Below are 23,718 nucleotides of genomic sequence, written 5' to 3'. Positions count from 1 at the left end.
ATAATTTATGTGGTGCTAGGAACCGTCATTTCAGTTTGATTGTCAGTTGACCACCACTGTTATGCAGATTGAAATATCTCAATGAATACTCAATGGTATTATGTAAAAAGGGGGCTATGAAATTCATAGAAGTCTGTGTGGGTTCTCTGTAACAGTTACATCAGCTTCAGATTTTCATATTTTAAAGAAATATTTCAACAATAATTTGAAGTATTTCATTACTATTAGAGAAAGGATATCCACAAGCACCAGATATGACAAGAATCTAAAGTTTTTACTTATTTTGAAAATATTTACCCTTACAAGATTAGTCGATGGGAACATTTTGTACAGGAGTTTAAATTTGTCAGAGGATGAAGTCTGCTAATTTTGGTGAGTAACTGACTTTTCATCCAGCGTCCAATAACAGACATATCTGGATAACACAGCTGTGTCTAAATCCATGGGTGTCGACTCTTTGTCTTATTTCGTCAATGTGAAGTTTTCCTTTAAGAAAAAGCACAGGACACAGTCTTTTTCTTAAAATAAGATTTTTAATATTACTTATTATCATAAAGATATATTTACACACTTTACAGAAATAGAAAATAAAAACACAAAGCTACGCATGAAAGGAAAAATAAAATAAGTACTCCAAGAGCTAAAGCTTATCTTTTATAAATTAGAAACCAAAAGTTCAAATATGTACACAGTATTTCAACCATTTCTGATACACTTGTTTTATTTATTTATTTATTTATTTATGTCATTTATTTTTGCCCAGTTCAACATCAAAACAGAGACAGGGACTGTACATTTGGCCTGGTGAGTAATATGAGCACACACCATAAACAGGATATAAGTTTCAGGAGTAATACATCGTCTTTCAAATGGTATCTGCTTGAGACCTAGTAACACTGTTGCGATGGTGTGTAAGCCTACACACTGCGTTTCTCCTAAGGTTGTTCTGAACGTAGCTGATTTTTGACACAGTGGTTACATAGATGGAGAACGTGTCGCAATCAAGGCAGGAGGGGCCTGTGCTATTTTGGGTGTAGGAAGTCTCATTTTGAGGCTCCAAGATAATGACAGATCGTAGTCATTTCTCACGGGAGATAAAATCTAGTTATCCTTTGGATTGCCCAGCCGGTGGAAAAACTGTGAATGCATTGGATTGAATATCAGCCACTCGATCCTGCAGACACCCACTCTGAAGGCCAACATGATACAGTTTGATGGGCTAAGGTAAAATCATGGAATGTGCTGTCTGCCACTTCCACAACGAGTGAAATGTTTGGTTCAGTGTAGAGGAATCTTAGGTTTAAAAAAATAAAAACCGTGTGTTTTTTCTGCAATCTTTTTGTGCGTGAGTGTGTGTGTCGGGGCAGGGCGGTTTGTGTCGATAGCTATTGGAGATCAATGGCTAAGCTCGTATTTTAAAACCTGTTTCTAGCTTATTCTCATTTCCACCAGTAACACACATCTATCTCTCTGCTCATCCCCACTCCTTACACACTCCCAGCCAAATGCATTTGGACGAAAATAACTAAACACAGAGGGGGCAAGTTCTCAGAACAAACATTTTTCTACCAGGAAAACATGCTAACAAGTGCATAGGAACATTACTCAGGCCTTGTGATGGTCACAGAGAAGAGGAACTGGAGAGGAAACATTGAGAGGATAGGAATCGTTTCTCTTGTGTAAGCCTTGCTGGAAAAGACCATTAAGGAAAATGGTTTTGCTCCCCGAGCATAATGTATTGGTTTACCATTTCAGTTTGAGCCTAGACGTGCTTGTCCTTCCACACCACAAGGCCCATTAACCTGATGTGCAGGGGAGGGCTGTGGGCTATGATCTACAAGAAAAGAATGCCTGAAAGCTTTCACGTGTCCACGACATATTGTGCTGCAGACTACTTTTCTATTTTGTTACATCCACAAAAGATACAGCTTCTCACACTGTATTCAAAAAAGTAAGCTTTGGACAACCAGCTAGACAAGAATCAGACAAAAAAAAAAAAAAATGTCACAATACACTGGAAAACCATTCCATACCAAGAGAGTCTTGTTTTCAGGGTGTATTTTTCCAGCAGCATAATGGAATTGCAAAAGTGCAGCCTTGCAAACCCATGCAGAGAAGTCTTGGAGCAAAGCCACGTCTATTTGTTGGGACTCATTGACATCGGAGGCTTTGGATCAGTGGGATATTTGGCTTTTGATTTTTGTCTTTTTTGGATTCAACTGATAACCAGGCCGAGATTTAAAAAGGGTTCTGTACATAAACATCGGTTTGCTCTGGTCTCTGAAAGGGCAGCGTGGCTGGTGCGAATGGTGAGGATACATTCATGAAAAACAGTGCGGATACAGACGTTGCTCGGCTCTGTAACAATAACTTCTGAGATGGGGAAACATTGATTTGAACCCCGTGTCATGACCCAGTCTACTTCCAGCATCCCAACTCCTGTGGCTTTGAACTTTCATCCTCAGCTCATATCTCCTTACTATCATCCCCAATAATACATGAGACATCCTGAGCAAAGCTGTCTCACTCCCGAGGAGCATTAATGAAATCTACATCTCTGTCTGAGAGGGTATGAAAAAATAATGGTGGAACTGAAATTATTACACTTCACAGTGCCCTAGGATTTAATACATTTTTAATCAAGGTGAGCTTGGCTGGGTGGATTACCACTGTGATGTTAGATGCTCTCTTAATAAAAGCATCTCACGCTGGGACTGAGAAGTCTCTGCATTTTATTATAATATTTGCATGAGACATGGCGAGAGGGGAAAAGTGTTGGAAATCTAGGTTAATCAGTTGCCAGTTGCTTATGTGGTCAAAACTGATTTGAAAGAAATGAGTTTGCTGATTGAACTGGAGCAGATTAAAGAAAACAAAAGCAATTAGCAAGTTGCTCTGCACAGCTAATACACAACAACAAAGGATTGTAAGGTGTCTTTTTCTACAGGTCACAGTCCTAATATGTTACATGGTTACACACTGAATCAGCAGGGGGTTCGGAAATTGCAAAGGGGGAAGGGTGCAGTTTCTGTCTAAGCCAATTTAACAATGAGCTCAGACTAAGTGGCCCTGGCCAACCTTGGGGAGATCCATCTGAGAAAGATTAACTCTAGGATTTAATGAGTGTAATGATCAAAGCCGTGACCACCTGTGCTGTGGAAAGGCAGACCAGGAAGGCAACTGTACCCAACATAATGTAGGGAAAGGATCGTGACTAAGTGACTGAATCGGAATAAATCATGGCTATATTGATGTATACATACGAGGGAGAGTAAAGATACAATATACGAAAATATGCTCATATACGTTTTAAATGTATTGTATGTTTGTGTCTTGTTAAATAAATGCACAAAATAGACTGCTCTAGTACAAGCCTCTATCACAGCACCCTGAGAAAAAAAGAAATCAAACTATAACACAGAAATAAACATAAACAGTAATATATTCCAGTATGATGGAAAGGCATAGCATTTTTGTCAGTGAAAGATATCGGTCAAAGGGTCAAACCAGCCATATGCTGAATGTTAAAACAGCCAGAGCACTAGTGGTAGGCTGATCACGGCGGCATATTAACTGAGCTCTTTTTGGTCTAATTTAACTTGTCCTCCTTGTGTTGGATTTCTCTTTGCAGAAATTTAAAATGCATAATGTGTCAGTGTATCAAGACTTCAAACAAGAGGTAATGTGTTTCTCGTTTTCGCCCTAACCTTTCATTGCTTCGCTCCTGGCAGCATTGTGGAGAAGGTTATTATTTGGCACTTCATTAAAAGGCAAGGCGGCCTGTCGGTGGAGCAGACCGCCACTGCCAGTTAACAGTCGTGTAGAGCAGCTGCACGGGGGCAGCGGTGTGGTGAGAAGGCTGGGGATTGGGGACAGGATTGGGATTTGGGGTCAAAGGACTCATCCAAGGTGGGACATGTTACAGAGCACGCCCGTAAACCCCGCCTCCCAAGGTGTTAATGAGTTCAGAAACACCAGAATAGCTTTGGATTAAAGAATCTCCTAAATGAAGGACTTATTCTGTCACTTTACTAGATTGTTTTGATAGTATGTGCTCTCTTTTTAGTCCGTCTTTGCTTTGCATGTGGACGTACTGTCATAAGGAGGTACAAAGCACCATTAATAATGATAATTAAGTGATGATAGTGATGTTATTAAGTTGTGACGCTTTTGCTCGTCCGTTTCAAACAAAACCTTTTTATTCCTTTTTCGCATCAGACATCCAGAGTATCACAAGCGAACTTAATATTTGCCAACTATTAAAACTGACACTGCCCCGTCTGCATGATCAGCGCCCTCACCCGACGGTAAAGCCGTTAAATAGCTACACAGCAATGAAATCAGCGGCTGCAGGAACCTTGGATCCGAGACGTGGGAATACCGCATCGTGGAGAAGGGACAGATGCTTTAGGATTCAGATTGTTTTGACCAGGCTCCCTCTCCACCACATGTCATGCAAAGTGTGTGAGACACTCAGGGAGATTGCTATGATTGGGCTCTATTAAGCAAATAATAAGAAAATTGAAAAGAAAAAAAAACACTTGGGAGAAGACAGAGATAGATAAGTAGTCAGGGAGAGAGAGAGAGAGAAAGAGAGACAGAGAAATAGAGTCTGATAGCTCGGGCTCAATACCCCCCACCCCCCCTTCCCTGCCCCCAGTTCCTCCTAGAGCTGAGGGTGAGCGGCTTGTCCTGATTTTTTTTGTGGACAGAGTTGCTTGAAGAACCAGCAGGTGCTATGGACATCACTCTTCAGGCTGGGCAAGCGTAGGCCCTTCATTGCAAGGCCCCCCAAGGCAAAGGAAGAGCATAGAAATCAGAACCTGGGGGAGGGCGCTCAAAGCAGTGCCTGCAAAACAGGAAGACGACACAGAAAAGAAAGTTCATGAGCCCCTGCCGTCTGTTTTTCCTGAAAACCATTCAGTCATGCAGACATTAACTTAAGACTATTGTAACATTTTGCCTCAGTTTATGCAGCCAGTGAAGATGAATGCACAAAAAATATTGAGTGATTAACCAATTTCTTTTTTAGTTTTTGTTTTATTTTGAAGGGATAATTCACTGCGACCCAGGGTTACTTTCATTTTCCACTTATTTGACGTTTTCAGTTCAGTGTTAGTTTACTCTGAGGCCTTTTGATTAGGATCATTTTAAGGGTGTTTGTCAGGGGTAAGATATCACACCACTTCGTGGAGGCAGTTGTCTCTCCGCCACGTTTACATTCCAGTCTCAGTAAACACGCACCAAGGACGCAACATGTTTGCTGTGTTGGGAGATTTGACCAAACTGATAATTGACTAAAATTTAATATTTTTTATATTATTATAGTCTGGTTTACAAATATACGATGTCATTTAAATTACTATTTCCTCATATAAAAACATATATGTCTAATAGATTTATTTAACGAAACTATGCTTTGACATCTGGTTTAAATTTGTAATATTTTGTATTTATGTTCTATGATAACGATGCTATGAACAATGCTGTTAACAGTGTGCGCTAACTGTTAAAATCATTTTTAATTTTCAGTTTTACTATTCTGTAAATGCAGTATTGCTAATGTATTATTATTAGCAAAATATAGGCTCCGTAATTTTGGCATTAAATCCATCCATCTATTCATCAAACCTAATCGTTTTCTGTTGCTAGTACCAATATTTTGTTAGTCTTTGTTGTTGATAATTTAGCTCTTTGTGCCATATAAACAGAGGTATCTTCATGATAAAAATTGTATCTTAGTCTTTCTGTATATATTTTTATGTATTGATATATTCCCGAGTTTAAAAAGTGTGTTTTTGGCAGTGTTAGAGGTCATCACACTCGATTTCTTACTACTTCTCAACTCACGTGAAGACATTTTAGTTTCTAAAATTTTCGATGTGTCATACCTTGTGTTATCTTGCGCTTGATAAACTAGAATATAAGTCTGTCCCAGACATGTTTCAACCAGATTTCACTGCCTTCGACTGGAAGATGCAGCAGGGAGTAAGAAAAACAATTGTGTATCTTGCTGTGAAACACAATCCCAACGTTATACTGCGCTCGGGGCATTGGATCACTTCTTGACAATGACGAAATCTTTGATCTTCCCGCATCTTTTATCTTTTCCTGGTCTGTGATCATTTCAGAAGGCTCGGACAACGAGGTTCATTCACTGATAAGAACCTGTTTTTGTTTTGTGATAGCATTTTTCTGAGGTCATGCAATGCCTTGAGACCTGATGTATGGTATATCTAATCACCACTGAGCTGTACTGTTGTTTGTTGTTGTTGCCCCGTTTGGTGTATGATCTCAGTACAGCAGCCCTTTTGAAGTCATACTCTACCACATAGTGAGTGTATGGGAGAAGATGCAGACCTGATTTACATTGTTTTGATGGGAAACTCTTTTAAAAGATTCATTCACTGAGCTTTCTCACACTCAAGGCCACCAGGGGTTTTCACAAATTGCCTCTGGCTTTAAATCTAAAATATCCCGTCGTCTTTTAGACTGTCACTGGCATGGCTTAGATCCAAGAGTTGTAATAGCATGGTTTGATCTGAGCCTACTCAAAGAAGATGACCCAGGTCGCTCTCTTTCTTCTCAGAGTGGTTCACATCTGGAATGTGTAATGATGAGAAAATCCAGCTTTGCCTCTGGTGTCATAGATAATAAAAGACGAGCTGTTGTTGACACTGAAATGGGGTGATGTTGCTAAATAGCTCAGAGCTGGAGGATGGATGATGCCAGGGCAATAACTGTTCTTAATCTTTGATATAAATAGTCTGGTAATGAAGTTTAGGCCAGTAACGACAAATCCATAGACAGCCTGCATGTGTAAGAGTCCTGTCCTCAGCTGGATATATCCATTGAACTCAAGCTTTGATCGAACAAACTGCAACTCCAGCTGCTGCTAGAGGTGGTTTTCCCATCATCAGCACAAACTGAAGAAGAAAGCAGGACACACGAGGAAGAGCAAAGCCTTTCAAGCTGCTTGTTGGACGGACTGATGTGAGACATCAGGTCTTGTGAAGACTTAATTCCTTCAGTCAGGCTGTGAACAAACTGGGACTGAAGAACTTCAGACTTTGAGCTCTGATTTTCTTTGGATCATTTACTCAGTGAAGGTTGGTAGTGCTATCACTAAAATGCTGCTAATGGAGAGCCCGATTCCCACTGTGGGGGTGGATTGGCATGGTATGTGGGGAGCAATCTATGAATGAGGCGAACTATGAACTCTGCGAGAATGAGGGGAGCCAGAGAGGGAAGTGAACAAAAAAAGGAAATCTTCAGCTTGTTGTGGTTTAAGTGGTGTTTGCGGAGACGGCATTGTGACTCACTGAGCCGTTCACTTTTACAGAGCTTCACAACTTCCCGAAGCTCCCCTCATTATCTGGCTAAAACTCTGGCACTGAACATAAGCTCTGACCACTCAACTCAGAGAGGATTCTCACATTTTATTGGCAGACCGAGGGAAGTTGTAAGACCCATGCTGTCCTTCAAGTGCAAACTACTCTGGCTTGGTCCTTACTCATTGTTTTCACCTTTAGAGTTCTGGAATGAGTTCAAAGGAAGTCTAAATCTAGAAAAGTACAATGAAAAATAATCACCTATGATTGTAAAAATGGCTACTTTAAAGAAAAGAGCTTCCAAACTTCTGCAGCTTTGATCCTTTTTTCTTAAAACTGATTAACCATCCATTGACGCACTCTGGCTGCAGCCTCCTCTCACTACAGATTCAATTTATGGTGGACCTCTGCAGGTCAGCGTTGTATAGTCGACACCTCCTGCAGGGATATTGTGTCTTGCCTCTCACGGCGTCTGAGGCTGTGACATGCTGACATCAGTAAATTTAAATCTGTATGTTCTGTAAATTTGATCATGTTATTTAAATGTCCGCGGTATATTTTAGTTTCCCATTGAAGCTTTATCTGGTTTTTATTGAAACGCAGAGTTTGTTTTGGTTCTGATCAATGTGAAAAAGTGATAAGTATAATGTTATCTCAGATCTTGGATGAAAGCTTTTTCATACAAAGCCTTGTTTTATTTGACAGCAAGTTAAACATCCCCTCGCAAGAAAAATGGTGCCACCCACAAACCCGGCTCTACAGAGTATTATTTTTGAGGAAAATGTGTTTTAACTGACTTAACCAGGTGGACAGTAAAGATTTGTTCCAGCTGAATTGGCTCAAAGGTAAGATTTCTAAGTATATCTTTCTACTGTATGAGGAAATAAATGAGGTAGACTTAAAAACCACCTTAGTCATAATAGGAAATCATGCAAGCTGGTGGGCTAAGTCTAATAATCTGCTTGCCAACAATAACATCCTTGTGTTGGAGCTCAGTCTGGCTGTCATTAACAGAGTTTTCAGTATTCCTGTAAGAGTTTAAGTTCCCATTCAATCCAAAACATCCAAAGGGATTCTGCCAACAAAGTATTCCAGGACTCAAAATAACATTCCCCCCAGAAATTCCTCTGTGAAGTTGGGTTTCCTCACTAGTCAGCAGTTAGAATTTAATATATCAGGAGGTGTATTGGCTCATATTCTCTGGAGAAATGTGGAGCTCTGACTTGACAGAAAATTGGTCTAATGGGCAAACACAGCAGAGATTAGCACATTGTTTTTTTCCACAAGATATCCATAGAGAGTAGAAGACTTTTACTGCTTGAAATTCGACTGTTTTACTATGGGTTTGTAGCAGCATTTCGTCAACAAAGCCTAGTGAGTGGTCAGTTAAAGACAAACTCACCTTGCTCTAGAACGGCATGGGCCCCTTGTGGGAAAGACGGGGCCGTGGGCGTCTTCTCTTCGAGCTGGTTGGTCTGTGGGTCTGACCGCCCCTTGCAGAGTTTTGCTGGACCATTTTTCTCACCATAGATGCATCTTGCAGCTCTCTGCCATGCACCGTGGAGGCCATGGGACCTGGAAGACACACAGAGAGAAAAGACCAATTTAACACCTGAAAATTGTCTTGATGATGGTTTTTCACAGTGTTTTTTCATTCAGGATATCTGCCAAGTCCATCAGAGCCTAAGAAAATATGTCACCGGATGCAGAGAAGAATCACATTGGTAATAGATGAGGAAAGAAGAGATAGACATAAATAAGTGTGTGAGAGAGTGTGTGTGGCCTTCTCTAAGCCCACCCAGTGTTGTAGTTCATCAACTCAGTGTGGTCCAAAGGAAAGCATAACAGATACACGGCCCTGGCAGAAGCAAAAAAAACCCCTCAAACCCTCATGTCTCATGTCTCTGTCACCCTCCCTCAAGATTACAAACAAGCACCAACACTCGTGGAGGTGCATCTCGTTGCAGTGTTTGATCCATTCTTGGGGATGGGTTTAACAGCGTTGGGTCTCACAGAGTGCCTGTGAATGTGTGTATGAGAGTGAACCCAGATGTTTTCAGTCATCTCTCAATAAGTGTGCCCTGATCCCCTTAAGCCACCCCCCCAGCGCTTCATCCCCCAACTCCATTTTTTTAATGGTTTGGTCCACCCTAAGTGTCTCTATGACCTTTCAACCTATTACAAACTAGCAGAGACCCCCCCCCCCACTCCCAACCTCTTTTTGGGGATCAAGAGATCTTTTCTTTAAAATATTTTGCTGCATATCTTTGTGTGTAACATAATATTTATCATGGGTGATCTTTCACACCACACCCAGTTTGTTCATCCAGTAAAATTTGAGTAAAGGCAGCAAAGGGCTTTGGACATGTCAAAGTGATTAAATGTCATACCAGCAAATAATACAGGTATTACATACACAGTGATGCATTTTTCATCTTAACTAACAAATGGATGTGTGCAACCAACCATTAATTTCATATAATATTAAGTTACTGAAATGGAGCTGCACACTGATTGCATGGGCACTCTAGAGATTTCTGACTTGTAAAGATTGAAGGACTCAGAAAAGGCTGACTTACATTTTGTTTCAGATTGAAGTAGAAGAGGAAGATATTGTGAGTTGTAGTCTGTAGTAAAGGTCATACTTGAAAAACTCTAGGTCCTTCTAACCAAACACAATAGTTTCTTTCATTAAATCCCTCCTCTGCCTCAAAAATAACCATCCCTTATAAACTCCATACCACGGTGTAATCTCAAGCTAAAGCCCCAAAGACAGATTGGGGGTTTTAGAGTGAACCTTTCTTGCTTTAGTAAAATACTTTGTTCAGCAACCTCATCTACCCATAAGAAAAAGATTTCTTCAGATCCAAACTGCCAACCTTCCTCCTTTCTTTGGGTGTCTCTCATCAAACAAGCTGATTGACATTATTCACATGAGGTCATGACATTCCCGTCTCCCCTCCTCAGAGAGACTGGCACCATTTTTAGAATTCCCCAGAGAATGACCTTCCCTGCCTTTACAAGAGCTGGGGTGAGGACGCAGCTTAAGATAAGTCAGCCAGTTGACTGCATAGGCTTGTAAAAGCAGAAAATACACTGAGGACAGCACTTGAGGAGCTTAGAAAAGCCATGATGATGCTAAGTTCCCTGCTTCCTTAAGACTGTTTCCATCGGTTTGGTTGCGGCACAGTCATGATATTAAATGAAGACGGCACAGCTGTGACCCCGAGGATTTTGTCTGTCTGAAACTTTAAAGACTGCCTCCAGAACTGCATTTAAAACCCTCAAGTTTCTCTAATAGCTAAGATCAGTGTGGTTGAATAGAGGGCAACTTTCTTCAAGAGCAGCATTCAAAACAGTCTTTCTGCAGCCTTTATTAATTAATGACCTTCAGCTGTGGCTTTATGAAGACATTTTAAAAGACCAGCTTCCACTGAAAAGGAGGAAATAGAGAAGGGTTTCTAGCTTTCAGGTTTAAATAATGGTGTATGGCGTGACTAAGCCAGACAGCTTGTTGAATGTTTTTAATGTATATCCCTGAAACACTAGACATCTCAAGTTGCATTTCCATGCTAATCTTCTCCGGCAAGCATATTACACAGTATATTTGTGCGCTAACAGTGGGCTAATTCATTGGCAGCAGGGAAAGTCTTGGTTGCATATTTCCGCATCTAAAGCACATCTTTGCCCCTTGGAGCACTAATCTGCGCATTATCCTTTTGTTATTGTTCCAGACACAGTGAATGAGGAACGTTTACTCATTCTAAAGGCATTCGGTTCATTTCTCTCAAATCCAGGGGATTGAATGTTAATACTCTCTGTGTTTGAGAAGATTTTGAGGCTAACAGAAGTTTTATAGGGAGGTCCTGTTTCTCCTCATTCACCTCTGAAACACCTTCGGCATTTGGACACAGAACACACAGAATCACAATGGAGGGAGTCTTCAGCATGCTTGAAATGAACTTGTTTGTACAGTTTTTTAGAGACAGAGTTAGTTGAAACGTGGCTGGGTGGTCATATTTGGAGGTGGAAGACATGACAACGGTTTTGGGAATGGGTAAATGGTGCATGGTTTTTGTCAGGATTTAAACATTTAAAACCCTGCCTATTTTCTGTCCTCCTGCCCGATAGCTCTATAAAGTGAACATGATTTTCTGAGTTACGAAGAAACCTTAAATTGGGGGTTGCAATCCTCCAATCTCCAGCTTTAGAGAGGGCAGCAGGCAGTCCACTTAAAACATACTGACTTTTTATGTCTCACAGTGGTGCCTGCAGTTCTGCTCAAAGCCCAACTGCAGCTGATCTTTGAGTGATGGACTACTTTAACAAGTGCTGCAAAGCACACATGGAGTCAGTCACTGTGCAGACCTACACACACTGCAGTGCAAGATGGTAAAGTAATTGTACCTCAGCTCACACAACTCATCATCCTCTCCGGGTGGCTCAGCCTGTCATAACCCAGGTCCATAATGAGACAATTTAGATGTCTCCTACCATGGCAAGCTGTCAGCCACTGCTCGGCACTGGGGTTTTGAAAGGAGAACATCTTGTGATTCTCCTGACAAATCTCAACTCATACAATGTGCCTATGGGATGGAGAAGTGCAATGAAAGCTGCTAAAAATAAGCTGGGCCTCAGTGATAACACTGGCAGTATAGGTTAACTCTTGCAGCTTGTAGGCAACGCATGGAAATGTGACAGAAACAACATACATCAACAGCTAGCCTAGGATCACTGGAATACCTGCAGAATGATTATTGCAGCATCTGTTGCTTCTGCAGAAGATCCTTTGATTGTTTCCATGGCAAGTTTATCATTGGATAACACATATTTCATCTCCATAAACAAAGATATCTCAGCTATCTTACTGCTGTGAAATTGGATCCAGCTTCTGTGGTATCACATTTGATCTTTTCCCATGAGACATTCACGTGTTTATGTCCAGCTGGCACAACAGTAAAACGGCAGGATAGTATATGTCTCACAATAAGAAGCCTCTTATCTCTACTTCGGATGACCTTGGAGCCCCAGTTTTGCCCTCAAATCTCCACACTTTGTAATTTCCGAATTAAAGTTCAATAAAGAAGGATTTTCAGGAATGACTGTTTATTGTTGATGCTGTTGCTTAAGAAGGCCACGAGTGAGCACGAGTGAGGGTGGGTAGAGGAGGAGAAAAAGACTAATGATGAATAGCAGCTGGGCTGCTCCCTATTTCCAAGCCCTAATTTCACCACCTCCTAAGGTGATATCTGTTATGTTGTGTTTTTTTTTTTGTGATGGCTGGTGCTCTGTCTTATTACAGCCAGGCGAAAAGTCGAATACTGGCAGCTTATCCCTGTTGATTCTGCAGCAGTCCATCAACGGAGCCTGGAGAGACATACATCTTCCAGGACTTGTCCATCTAGTCAGAAGAGAGAAGAGAAATAGCTGTCCTCTGGTTTAATGCCAAGTTCATCAGCTGCCCTCATAGCTGGCAAGAGCAACCTATATATCACAGTGCTGTGTCAGTGCAGGAACACAGCACAGCAAATGGGCCAGAGCTGCTTATTAATAGTTGTAAAGCTGATTTGTGTGTATTGACTGCCAAAACGACCACATAACAAATGTCTGCTCTTGTAAATGCAGCTACAGCGTAATGGTTTTTCTGCCACTAGGGCAAGAGATTAAACCAGCCCATGAGTCTACAGCAACAAGTATACAGGGGGGGCTGTGTTCATTAGAAACTGTTGCATCAAATGTAAACAGGCACAGTGAAGAATGGCTACTAAAATGTAATCGTAGCTGTGTTTAATTTTCTTTGTCACCTCAAATTGATTTGCTGTCCTCTTGAATCTTATTTGTTTGTTTACTCGTTGTGCCTCATCGCTCACAGTCGCACTGATTATGAATCAATTGTGTGCAATCTCAGAGATGCATTTTCACGGTTGGCTGGGCTTTTCAAATCTAATCTCTCCTGTGTTTTGTTTTATCGCTGTCCCTACATCACTCATCTGACACATCTGTGCCTCGTGCGCTGCAGTCTGTACCGATGTATATCAAGCTGTAAACAAATAGCTGGCAGAATGGGAATGGGGAATGTGAAGAGGCATTTTTCTCTGGGCATCAAAAACCTCATTAATGTCCAGGATTATCAAGTAATGTCAGCAACTATTATAATTAACAATTTTACAGAAATTCATGGCGTCCCGAGGATTAATCCTTTCTGCTGTCCCAAAAGTGCTTTTTTGCATTCAATCACTGAAATACCACAACATGACCAAGAAGTACCGGTCTCAATTTTTGCACAAGACTTTTATTATTTGTAAGTTGAAATGTTTGATCCTATATGAGGATGAGTCCTCAAAGTGAACATATTATGTCATGTTCAGTTCTATATTTTTATTCTTGGACTCTCCTAGAGCAGCTTTGCATGATTCACAGTTCAAAATAATCCTTATTTTTATCATACTAATCACCGATTTCAACCCTGCAGTCTGAAACAAGCTCCTCGACACCAGTTCCTCTTCATAGCAACTTTCGTCTGATTGGGTGCCCCCCGCAAACATAAGGTTTAAACGGCAGGTGGGTGGGGCAGAGCTGTGCACTTGACATACTCATATTAAGAATATTATTTTTCTTGAGATCATACAAAGCCAGAAGCAGAAAAAAAACCTGTCAGTCTGAAGCCTGAGATTTTTCCCCAAAGGATGCTCAAAGTGTATAGAAATATAGAAATGAAAGAAATCTTAACAGGTTGTCTTTAACTTTCCATGTAAGCCCCTTCACAAAATTATTTACATTCCCATCATTCTCAGTTGTACTTCATGTAAAGTGCTTAAATCCTGTTACCTTAGAAAATGTGTTTGCTTTTCTTTCCAACCTCCTTAGATTACTATGACCTGGATGACTGAGAACCCACACAGACTTTAATCCTGTTAAATGTTACAATAATGACTAGTTAAAGTAAGATAAACATTATATGCTAATTATCCCTGAATGTTAGTGTTATCGTTTAGATGCTACAAGTAGTATTTTGCTCAAAGTACAGCCTCAATGAGCAGCTAGCACAGCTGGAGACTCTTAGTCTTATTTCTTGTGTCTCTCGGGGTTAAAAGCCTGTTTGCATCATTATTGGATTAAATGAGAGACACAGAACTAAAGCTCTTGTCCTCTTTTACACAATTACAAAAGTCTTATAAACTTCACTTAAACATTAATAATAGAAAAGTATTCCTCACTGCTTAACAACATTTTTTTCATTTAGGCTCAAATGAAACAGGGACTAGTATTATAGTATTTGTTTGTCATATACACAATAATGTGAGGACGGTATCATTATTTATTTCTGTAAGGGAGATAGTTGTTGCTTATTATAGGACTGTGTAATTCTTACGGGTAGCAAAACAATATTTGCGTTAGTGGGAGAGAGGAAGAATAAATACCCTGGTGTGTGTAGCCATGGTTATTACATGACGTTGGAGGCCTGCTGTCTCCATCGTGTGCCTCCCTCCTTCATTCACTAAAAGGAGAGGAGCAGTCGCTTAAGCTAATGAATCCCTCTATGACACGCCTTTGCCACAGACATACTAACCCACACTGCCAGACACAGACATGTCATCGGCAGAGATGCTCCCACTACATAAGCACATTAGGGGATCAGGGTTATTAAGCTAAGGATGAAATGTGCTAATTGTGCCAGATACAAGCCAAACATTTTCTTTAACCTAGAATAAGCCTCAGCTCTGCTACAGCATCACACAGCGGATTTGCTCACTGCCTGACAGCCTCCCCACACATTCATCCTGCACATATGGAATGGTGCCTAAGTAAGGAGGACGTCCCTTGTCGTTTATCCTGTACAATCCAGCATTTAGTGTCGGAAATGCTGCATATTGCATTCCTACCAGTAAGTCTGGGCTTTGGCAGAAACTGGTACCAATTGCTTCCCGACTTTCAGACCACGTTACCATGGCAGCCACCATGAAAGGCGCTCAGTTTGGAGCAAAAAGAATGACATTGTCAACCGACCAGGTTCTCAATTTACAAATTTCACTGCACTGAGTCTGAATGCCAGATCAGCCCTCTGGCTGAGTCTGTGGTGTTTTTAACCTCCTCTGTGGGCCACTGGACTTGGAGTGTTCCTCTCGGAGGAGAGGAGGGGGGGTTTGTTTTGGTCGTGAGCACTTTCTTTTATTTCTGTCGGGGACTGTTTGATATGCAGCATTGTTGTACTGTGATAATACTAGGCTTGTGGTTGAGCTAAAGGCTGGCTTTGTCTACACAAACTCCACCGAGGAAACAAAAGTGCATGAAAAGTTGCTCCTATTACTGCAGCTTTCAAACCTAACCCTGTGTCCAGCTTACTCTGAAAGTTACCCCCAAAACTCTGAACTAAAGGTTCAGAAGTGATTAAAAACAAACCGTACAGCTCTCTGGTTTCTGGCTTTTTTGTGTGCCTTTGAGTATGTCAGCTGCCTGTGAAGTGTGATGCTGTATATACTCCTGAATTAGAGAGCGTATGAAATGATGAGGTGTGAGGCTGGTGGTCTGCTATGATCAGAGCACTATGAGTTCAAAGGGCCAGGAGCAGCAGCAGCAGCAGCATTGAGCCAGCTAATGAAGCCACTGCCTCTCCCCACCACTTGACTGCATGTTGGTTTATTCACAGCCCCCACTACAGCTGAAGAGGTGAATTTGTGGCTACAAGGTTACTGCAGGTTGGAAGCTGCTGCATGAACTAAGTAGTCCGAAAAGAAAACATAAAGTAAACACAAGGGGAGATTTCCTTTTACAACTTTCCACTAGGTGTGCCCAATCAGCTGAGGGCAGGAACAGGAGAGATGCTTGCTGCTGCTGCTGCTGCTGTTTCCGCTAACATCAGCGGGGGTAAATCTCTGCGCATGGCAGCTACAGTACGTAGGTAAGGATACCAACCGTTGCCCTAATCTCTAGAGATTGCACGTCAAGGGCAAAGGGATCCTCCAACCATCCGTTTCCATGGGCACACTAATCAGATGTGAAACACAGCCCCTCCCTCTCCTGTGTCATCACCCCCCATGCTGTGAACCTGCGTTCCCATTTGAGATGTGGGAAAAAGAGAGAAACAGAAAGAGGGAGAGAAACATCGCTGCAAAGGGTTCACTGCAGCTTTTAAAGCCAAAGGAGACCACTGCCTTTCCCCATTGCATATTCAGAGCTATTAAAGGAAAATAGCACCTACATTGCATCAGACAGTGTTACCTGTCAACCAAACTACAAGGAATAGTGTAGAAACCTGAAGCTTAATGCTAAAGAGTAGTTCACAATAAGGTATTCCTATATATAGAAATAATCTGTAGGAGTAAATCTTGCATTTCTGCTTTAATGTTTTCCACTTCTGTATATCTATAATCCAAAGTGTCTCCCCTATAAAAATGATATACTGTGCGTGTGGCATGCAGAGAAATGACATTTGGTTAAAGGCAGTGCAATGAAATTTAATAAGCAATTTCATCACACAGATTTAGCAAAGAAATAAAATTGCAAAGACTTTACTGACAGATTTAGCTGCACAGTGCTGCAGGTGAGCTGAACTTCTGTGTTTATTGGCCTTCTGCTTCAGCGAGGTTTCCGTCCGCTCTTAGGATAAACTGTTTGCCTGATGTGGATGCATGTTTATGAATTCCATATATTATTTTTCTTTCCTTTTTTTTGTCAAAAACATCTGTTCATGTTCAGGGGCTCTGAGTACTGCAGGGTGGGCTGTCTTCCTCAATGAATGAGGCAGAGGCACTCAGTGAGGGGCCAGCCCCTTATCCATGGTATTCAGTCAGCGGCGGATCATTTCATTGACCAGCGTTTAAATGTATGTGGAGGTGTGAAATAGTCTCCCAGGGAAAATAACATTTGTGATCAAAGACTGCGCAATTGTGATGAATAATGCATGATTTCATAAATGAGTGAGTTCTCAGTCACTGAAGGTACCCAGTTGTGTGGAGGTTGTACATTTCCCATTTCCAAGCACTTAATTTAAGTCGAGAACATAAGGTACATGACAGTCTGAAACCACATGAGGTATACCACAACATCCTATAATTCCCCGAGTATAAGTGAGACATGCACATCGTGTTGCCTGAGGCTTTGAGTTTAAGCAGATCCCAGTGGGGGAGTCACTAAATGAACCCAAAATCTAAGAAGTGCGGCTACACTTCCATAGTCCCAATCCACACTGCCATCTTCACAGCACTGAAATCCCTCATCTGAGGTAGAACTGCCTAACATCAGCCAGCTGTGCAACACTTTTAGCCATATATGAAATCTCACTATCCAAAATGCCATCCATAGAGATTTGATGTTAGAGGCGACAATGCTCTAAGCAGTATTTATTAAATTCTGTTTCTGCATAACTGTTTGGTCCTTAAATTTGTACTTCTTCCACAAATGATGCCTTTAAAGTAATACACAAAAGTCATATTTTCCTTTTCTGGCTTTTTACAAATCGAGTATGAAAGTAATTAAGGCACCTGCTTTCCCAAAGACCACAGTATTTATTCTGCGGTCTGGCTGGCTGTTAATAAAAATGTCCACTCAGATCGCGATCAGGAATCTGATCTGCAGCTATAACCACTATAAATGTAGCACTTAATGTTCAAAAAGAGAGCCATAGGTCAATTTAATATTGGACACTGGAGGAAAAAGGGGCAGATTTTGAAAATATCTGGCTCTAATTAAGTTGTAAGGAGTGCCCCGAGCCTGATGATAGGGTCTGGTGATCACATGAGCTCTGGTTAACACAGGAGCCCCTTAAACTAACGCTTATCCGAAGCTAAAGGGCTGTGTTCTCAAAACTCAAAGGAGATCTGGTCTCCAATAAGAAAAGGAAAGAAAATGTAGCTTAACAGAAGACTTATTTACAGAAGAGAAATGCAATTATTATCCATTACTGCAGGCTGAAACATCCACTTAGAAATTTTAGGTGTAGCTGTAGCTGTCTCTTCACAATCCAGATAACGCCTCTTCCTGCCAATCCTTCTCTTTTCTGTCTCTTGGACGTTCCTTAACTCCTCCCTTTGCTTTTCTACCCCCTTCACTGGATTAACTCTCAAGGGAAGATCTAAGTGAGTAGATTTATTCATTCAGTGGGTTCTGAATCACATTACAGCAGCACAGCAGTCACATATGCCAAAGTCTTCAACAGCTGACCTCTCTGGGGAGTGTTCACCCAAAGGTTAGCCTTATATCCCTACCAAATGAGTTATGATTTTTCACTAAATCTCTTCCTCAACTTCCACTCCAGAGCAATTATTTGTGAGTGCCAGAATGCCATTATCAAAGCTCATGTTGGGTGATATTACACAGATCTCAGAAAGTTTTTTTTTTTTATGTGCTTCTCACAGAAACTTCAAGGAACACTGAAGCTCACATCATAAACCCAAGCATGTTTGGGTGATATTGAATGAAAATAGTATTGTTTAATTAACAAACAGATTAAAATAACAGCATATTTTAATCTATGCAGTAAAGCAGTGCTGTCTATGGGCTGTTAAATACAGACCACAGTGGTTTAACGCCTTATTTATGCTTATTGTCAACACAGAAGACGTGAGAACCTCATGTATAATAAACTATGGGTTTGTAGCTGTTAACAAGCAAATCCAGATACCTGCAAACTGTTTTTACACTTAATTGATGGTATTACTGTTTATATTGGATAGATGGTTTTTTTTCACCAAGTAAGAAATATTGTCTCTGTCAGAAATTCCTGATGCAATACCCCTCTTGGCTGTCCATAATTACAGTCTAAAGAACGTGATATACAGTGCAATATATCAGCACATCCATACAGTATAAGTAGGATGGAAAAATAGCTGACAGCTGACAAATTTATTTTCATCCTATGTCCCAAAGTCACCCAGAGTGCATATATATATATAATCATAAAAAACATTGTTCTGGTGCTTCTATTTAAGCCAACAGAGAAGTCAACAAGAGGAAAACAAATCACTCTTTACTGAGACTCCAAACTCCGCTTAGATTAGTCAATGTCTGCGTTTGTCTTTGCAGAAGAGAAACTACAGTGATGCTGCAGGTCGTTGGATCTATTTCATTCTTAGGTTGCATCAAGAGGAAATCCAGGTTCTTCATGAAACAGATTTTATCTGACCCTGTGGATGCGATATAAACCCAACTGGTCCTCACAAGCTTCTGTGCCTTAAAAAGGCTTTGTGATTCTCTGTAATCCTGTAATAACCTTTCCACTGCTCCCCTTTTGACACAACTGTTTGCCCGCTATTATTATATTATCCCTGGACATCTGGAAAAGTTTAGCTGCTTTTCTTTTCTCCACCGTAATAACATCCACAGGCACAAACACCTTCATTACTTTAGAAAACTGGGGGATTATGATTTAAAGCTTCCTGGTCACGGTAGGTTTACATCTATAGATGTTGTTTAACAAAATAATCACACCTAACTAGCCAGTTTTTATGCCTCTATGTGACTTAATGAGTGGCTGCATGTCTTTTGACCCGTAACACTTGGCTGAGCATCTGAGCGAGGCTGGAAAGAGTACAGTATGTAGATGCATGCTGGTAGCGCTGAGCAGCCAGCCCCAACAATACATCAAAGTTTAATATGGAATAATAGCACTGCTGACAGCTCTCATAAAATCGCCCCCTTCCTAAGCAGACGATTTCTCTACCAGATAATGGCTCTAATCTGGTCCTCGTGCCCCGCTCACACTCACCACAGCCTCACCTGTTCATCCCAGGCTGCACAATTGTACCTGTGTGTGTGTTTGTGTGTGCATGTGCATATGCTTGTCTGAACCAGCTGCTATTGTTTTTACCCCAGGTGAAGATTGGCCGGGTGTTTCCATGGCACGGAAAAATTAAGCTTTGATATTTTCTAAGAGGCTGTGACAGACGCGAGACTGACCACTGTTTATACCCCAGTTTTTAAAGTTCCTCAGACGCAGGAAGAGTGATCGGCCACGGGATGAATTATGGATACAACATGTCCAAAGCTGGAGCCTACTCTTGTGCCAGAGTGCTTTTCAAGGATGGGTAATTGAAGTGCGCTGCTAAAGGATGCTAATATTGCATAGAGAAGGCCACAGCAGCTCTTTTAGTGTGCTGGATGAATATTGGAAGTAGCTTTAGGTTGTCTAGGTGAATTGCCTGTTGCGCGAGGAGTTTTTGCTAATATGCATCTGCACCCATAAATGCAATCAAGGCATCAAAGCTCACACTTCCCCACCCTATATCAGTCAGATCCAGATCTATATTCACTGCTTCCTGCAAGTGCACACACACACACACACACACACACACACACACACACACACACACACACACACACACACACACACACACACACACAAACATGCTTTCTCTGTCTTACTCTCTATGTATCTCTTCTTTCTTAGACACACATGTACACACGCACAGATGCCTGAGAAAGCGAAAGCCCACTGAACTGGAAAAGCATTTGTCTCAAGATGAAAGGCTTCACACCCACTGCCTACATGCAGAGCCTTTTCCGACACCTTCCCGCGACAGCGCATACTGTAGCAGAGGCTTGTGCTACGCAGGCACACTCCAGCTAGCATCCCTCCCCACACCCATCAACGCTGCAACACACTTGCATCCCTTCCTCTCTCTTCGCTCCATTTCTCTCTCTTCCTCTCTGTCAATGGAGCTCTGGTACTACAGGAGCGGCCAGGGAACAGAGAGGCGCATAGGCGGCAGGACTTGAACGTTGAGACGGATAAGCTGCCATGAAAGCCCGAGGCACAGCAGCTTTCTTTTCCCTGTCGCTGGTGTAGCACGGTGGGCTCTCAGGCGTGGAACATGCTTAGCCACACGCAGGGCGTGAAAAACGACACTGACCATGATGCAAGATAATTGCTTCCCATTTTACTCATGTGCTGAGAGCCTCAGACAAAAATAGCATGTCGCTGTAATGAATGTGCTGGGAAGCATGGGAACCGTGAGTGCTGTGGCCACGGATCGATACGGAGTGGACAGCATCTTGAAAGCATAAAGTCTACACAGTATCTCAAAACACTGTCTGTACAGGACCTAGCAGCATAAGGAGTCTTACAGTGAATACGCTTAGGCCTTTATGCTTCATAATGTAGTCCAAATAGCATGCCAGTAGGCTAAATGTTATGATAAATGGTCTATATCCAGCAATATGGATCTTACATATGTATTAAATATCAGCACAACCTGCCTATGTGTTTTTCTAAGCAGCTGTACTTGGTGGGTAGGTGATAAACCCAAGAATAGTCTAGCCATTGACACAGGCCTAACTGTTGTTTTTTCACACCATAATGTTACCTGCATCAAATCTGCAGATTGTCTAAACTGCGCCCCTCAGGATCAATTTACTTCCATGAACTAACAGAGTGGATATGCCCTCTTGCTGTTTAAATGTCCCAAGTCAGTGTTTTTGTTCCAAATTGCAGACATTTGAGGTCCACAGTAGAACTGATATGTTGTTTAACAATGGCTCCAGAGACGCAACAGCACTTTACGGAATTTTACTGTGACAAGGCATCAAGCCCGAGCCCCTCCAGAGACAATCCACGCATCTGGGATCTGAGTTCCCCTCATTGATGCGTATAACAATTACAGTCCTCATTATCATCACCACGGGAGGTACGCGTGCATATATATATGTAGGGTGCTCTAATAATTATATAGGACTTGGTTCAGATGGAATACATCAAGCAATAAATGAACCACTCCACCTTACAGAACATGTGCCATGCATATCTTATATTTCATAACAGCCACAAACATCCATACATCCAGGATATGTATCACTCAGCAGCAGCTCAACAAATGAATGCCCATCAATAAAAAGCTCTTCACATTTCATCTCTTACAAGCACACATCAAGGTGAGGCAGGGAGGAAAACGATCAATCCAAGCTAGAACCCACATTCAACTTTATCTTAAAAGCCATGGCAGTACAATAGCAGACAGTATAACCACTGCAGTGCAGTACTGTATACAACCAGGTGCTGATATTTATTCCTGCCTTTCAGAGCCCACACAAGGCTAACCATGCTGGGTAACTGATCAACTACAGCTGCCTGCACAAGCCCAAGGCACACAGAGAGAGAAATACAAAGCAAAGGGAGACGACCAGCGACAAGACTGGCCGCTCCTGTACTCACCAGCACTGGCAGAACACAGCAGAGACACCAAGAGCACAATCACCAGCGTCAGGATCTTCACATTCATTTCTGCACTCCCCTCTGGCTCTCCGCTAGTCACTCACTGATATACTGTAGTGGTGTGTGTGTGTGGATGGGAGGGAGTGAGAGAGAGAGGGAGAGCAGCTGAGCGAGCAAGAGAGAGAGAGAGACTGTTTGCTCCCTGTGTGTGTGTGTGTGTGTGTGTGTGTGTGTGTGTGTGTGTGTGTGTGTGTGTGTGTGTGTGAGAGAGAAGTGAGTGTGTCAGTTTGTGGGAATGCGTGTGCGTGTGGTGGCTCCCTGACTGTGCCTGTGTATTTGTCTAAATACGTATTTGTGTATCAGTGTGTGACAGCGCCACTCCAAGACTGAAGGCGCGTCTTTATCTGAGCTCTCCCACGGAGGTGTGTGAACGTGAATCTCTTCTTTTCTTCTGTCAAAGAAACGGCAACGTGAGTTCAGCGGAGCTGTGAATGCGCTGAAAGTCAGCCTGCGGGTCTGCCTGTCAGTGTGCCTCTGTGTGTGTCTGTGTGTGTGTGTGTCACTCCTGTTTGCCTTGGATAAGGAGACTAGTTGGTCATGTGGCTTATGTATCATTGACTCTGTGGGTCACGGAAAAGCCCCCCTTGCCCCATCATCACCCACCATCTCCACCCCTTTTCCTCAAACATGCAAGTGCACACGGCTGATGAAGGAGAAGGAGAGAGAGAAAAGGGAAGGAGGAGAGGGAGGAGCAGGGAGGTGAAGGGTGTGTGGTGGGGGGCACATGCAGGTTTATGATAATACCCAAACAGATGCTCTTGTTGAAAAGTCTTTGAATTGCAAAAAGGGCTGCTTGCCAGGAATCCACAAATCAAAATACCAGCTTATAAGAGGAAGTAGATGAAAGAAGGGAAGGTGTGAGATGAGGTTCATGCTTTCCTGCTTTTGTATCTCCGCCAGCTGTATAGCTCTTTCTTCCTCATACTATTCTTTGCCCTGGCAGTCATGTCTCGCCAAAGGTACGGCTTAAATCATCTGTGCCGTTTGAAGTTAGCGTCCGTGACACTTTGGAGTAAATGCAGGAAAAAACTTATCAGACTCTGCCTGATTCTATCTCTTGTATTTGTTTCACTACCCCTGAAGTCATTTGTTTTATTTTGTTACACAGATTATATTCTTTCTACGAACAAAAGCTGCACGAGAGCCGACGCCCTGCGTCTAGAAAATAACTCAACTTATTTT

At 41.9% G+C, this 23,718-nt stretch overlaps 1 protein-coding gene across 1 annotated transcript; it reads right to left on the bottom strand.

Moving 5' to 3' along the window:
• Positions 1-513: 513 nt before the first annotated feature.
• On the bottom strand, positions 514-23,051 carry apln (apelin). Its single transcript, XM_026145715.2, has 3 exons — positions 22,477-23,051; positions 8,734-8,906; positions 514-4,849 (listed from the first exon to the last, which is right to left on the bottom strand). The coding sequence occupies exons 1-2, from the start codon at positions 22,541-22,543 to the stop codon at positions 8,740-8,742; spliced, it is 234 nt and encodes a 77-aa protein (XP_026001500.1). The 5' UTR covers positions 22,544-23,051; the 3' UTR covers positions 514-4,849; positions 8,734-8,739.
• Positions 23,052-23,718: the final 667 nt, after the last annotated feature.

This window comes from Astatotilapia calliptera, chromosome 2 (assembly GCF_964374335.1).
Source record: "Astatotilapia calliptera chromosome 2, fAstCal68.1, whole genome shotgun sequence".
Classification (NCBI taxonomy): domain Eukaryota; kingdom Metazoa; phylum Chordata; class Actinopteri; order Cichliformes; family Cichlidae; genus Astatotilapia; species Astatotilapia calliptera.
Note: the sequence above shows the minus strand (reverse complement) of the source record. Positions and strands in the feature narration are given on the sequence as shown.

What these genes read in the sequence shown, in the direction of transcription:
- apln (XM_026145715.2), bottom strand. Translation starts at nt 22,543, where the DNA reads ATGAATGTGAAGATCCTGACGCTGGTGATTGTGCTCTTGGTGTCTCTG. An exon ending in GCTGTGTTCTGCCAGTGCTG is followed by an intron (nt 8,907 to 22,476) that starts GTGAGTACAGGA and finishes TGTGTCTTCCAG; the next exon opens with GTCCCATGGCCTCCACGGTG.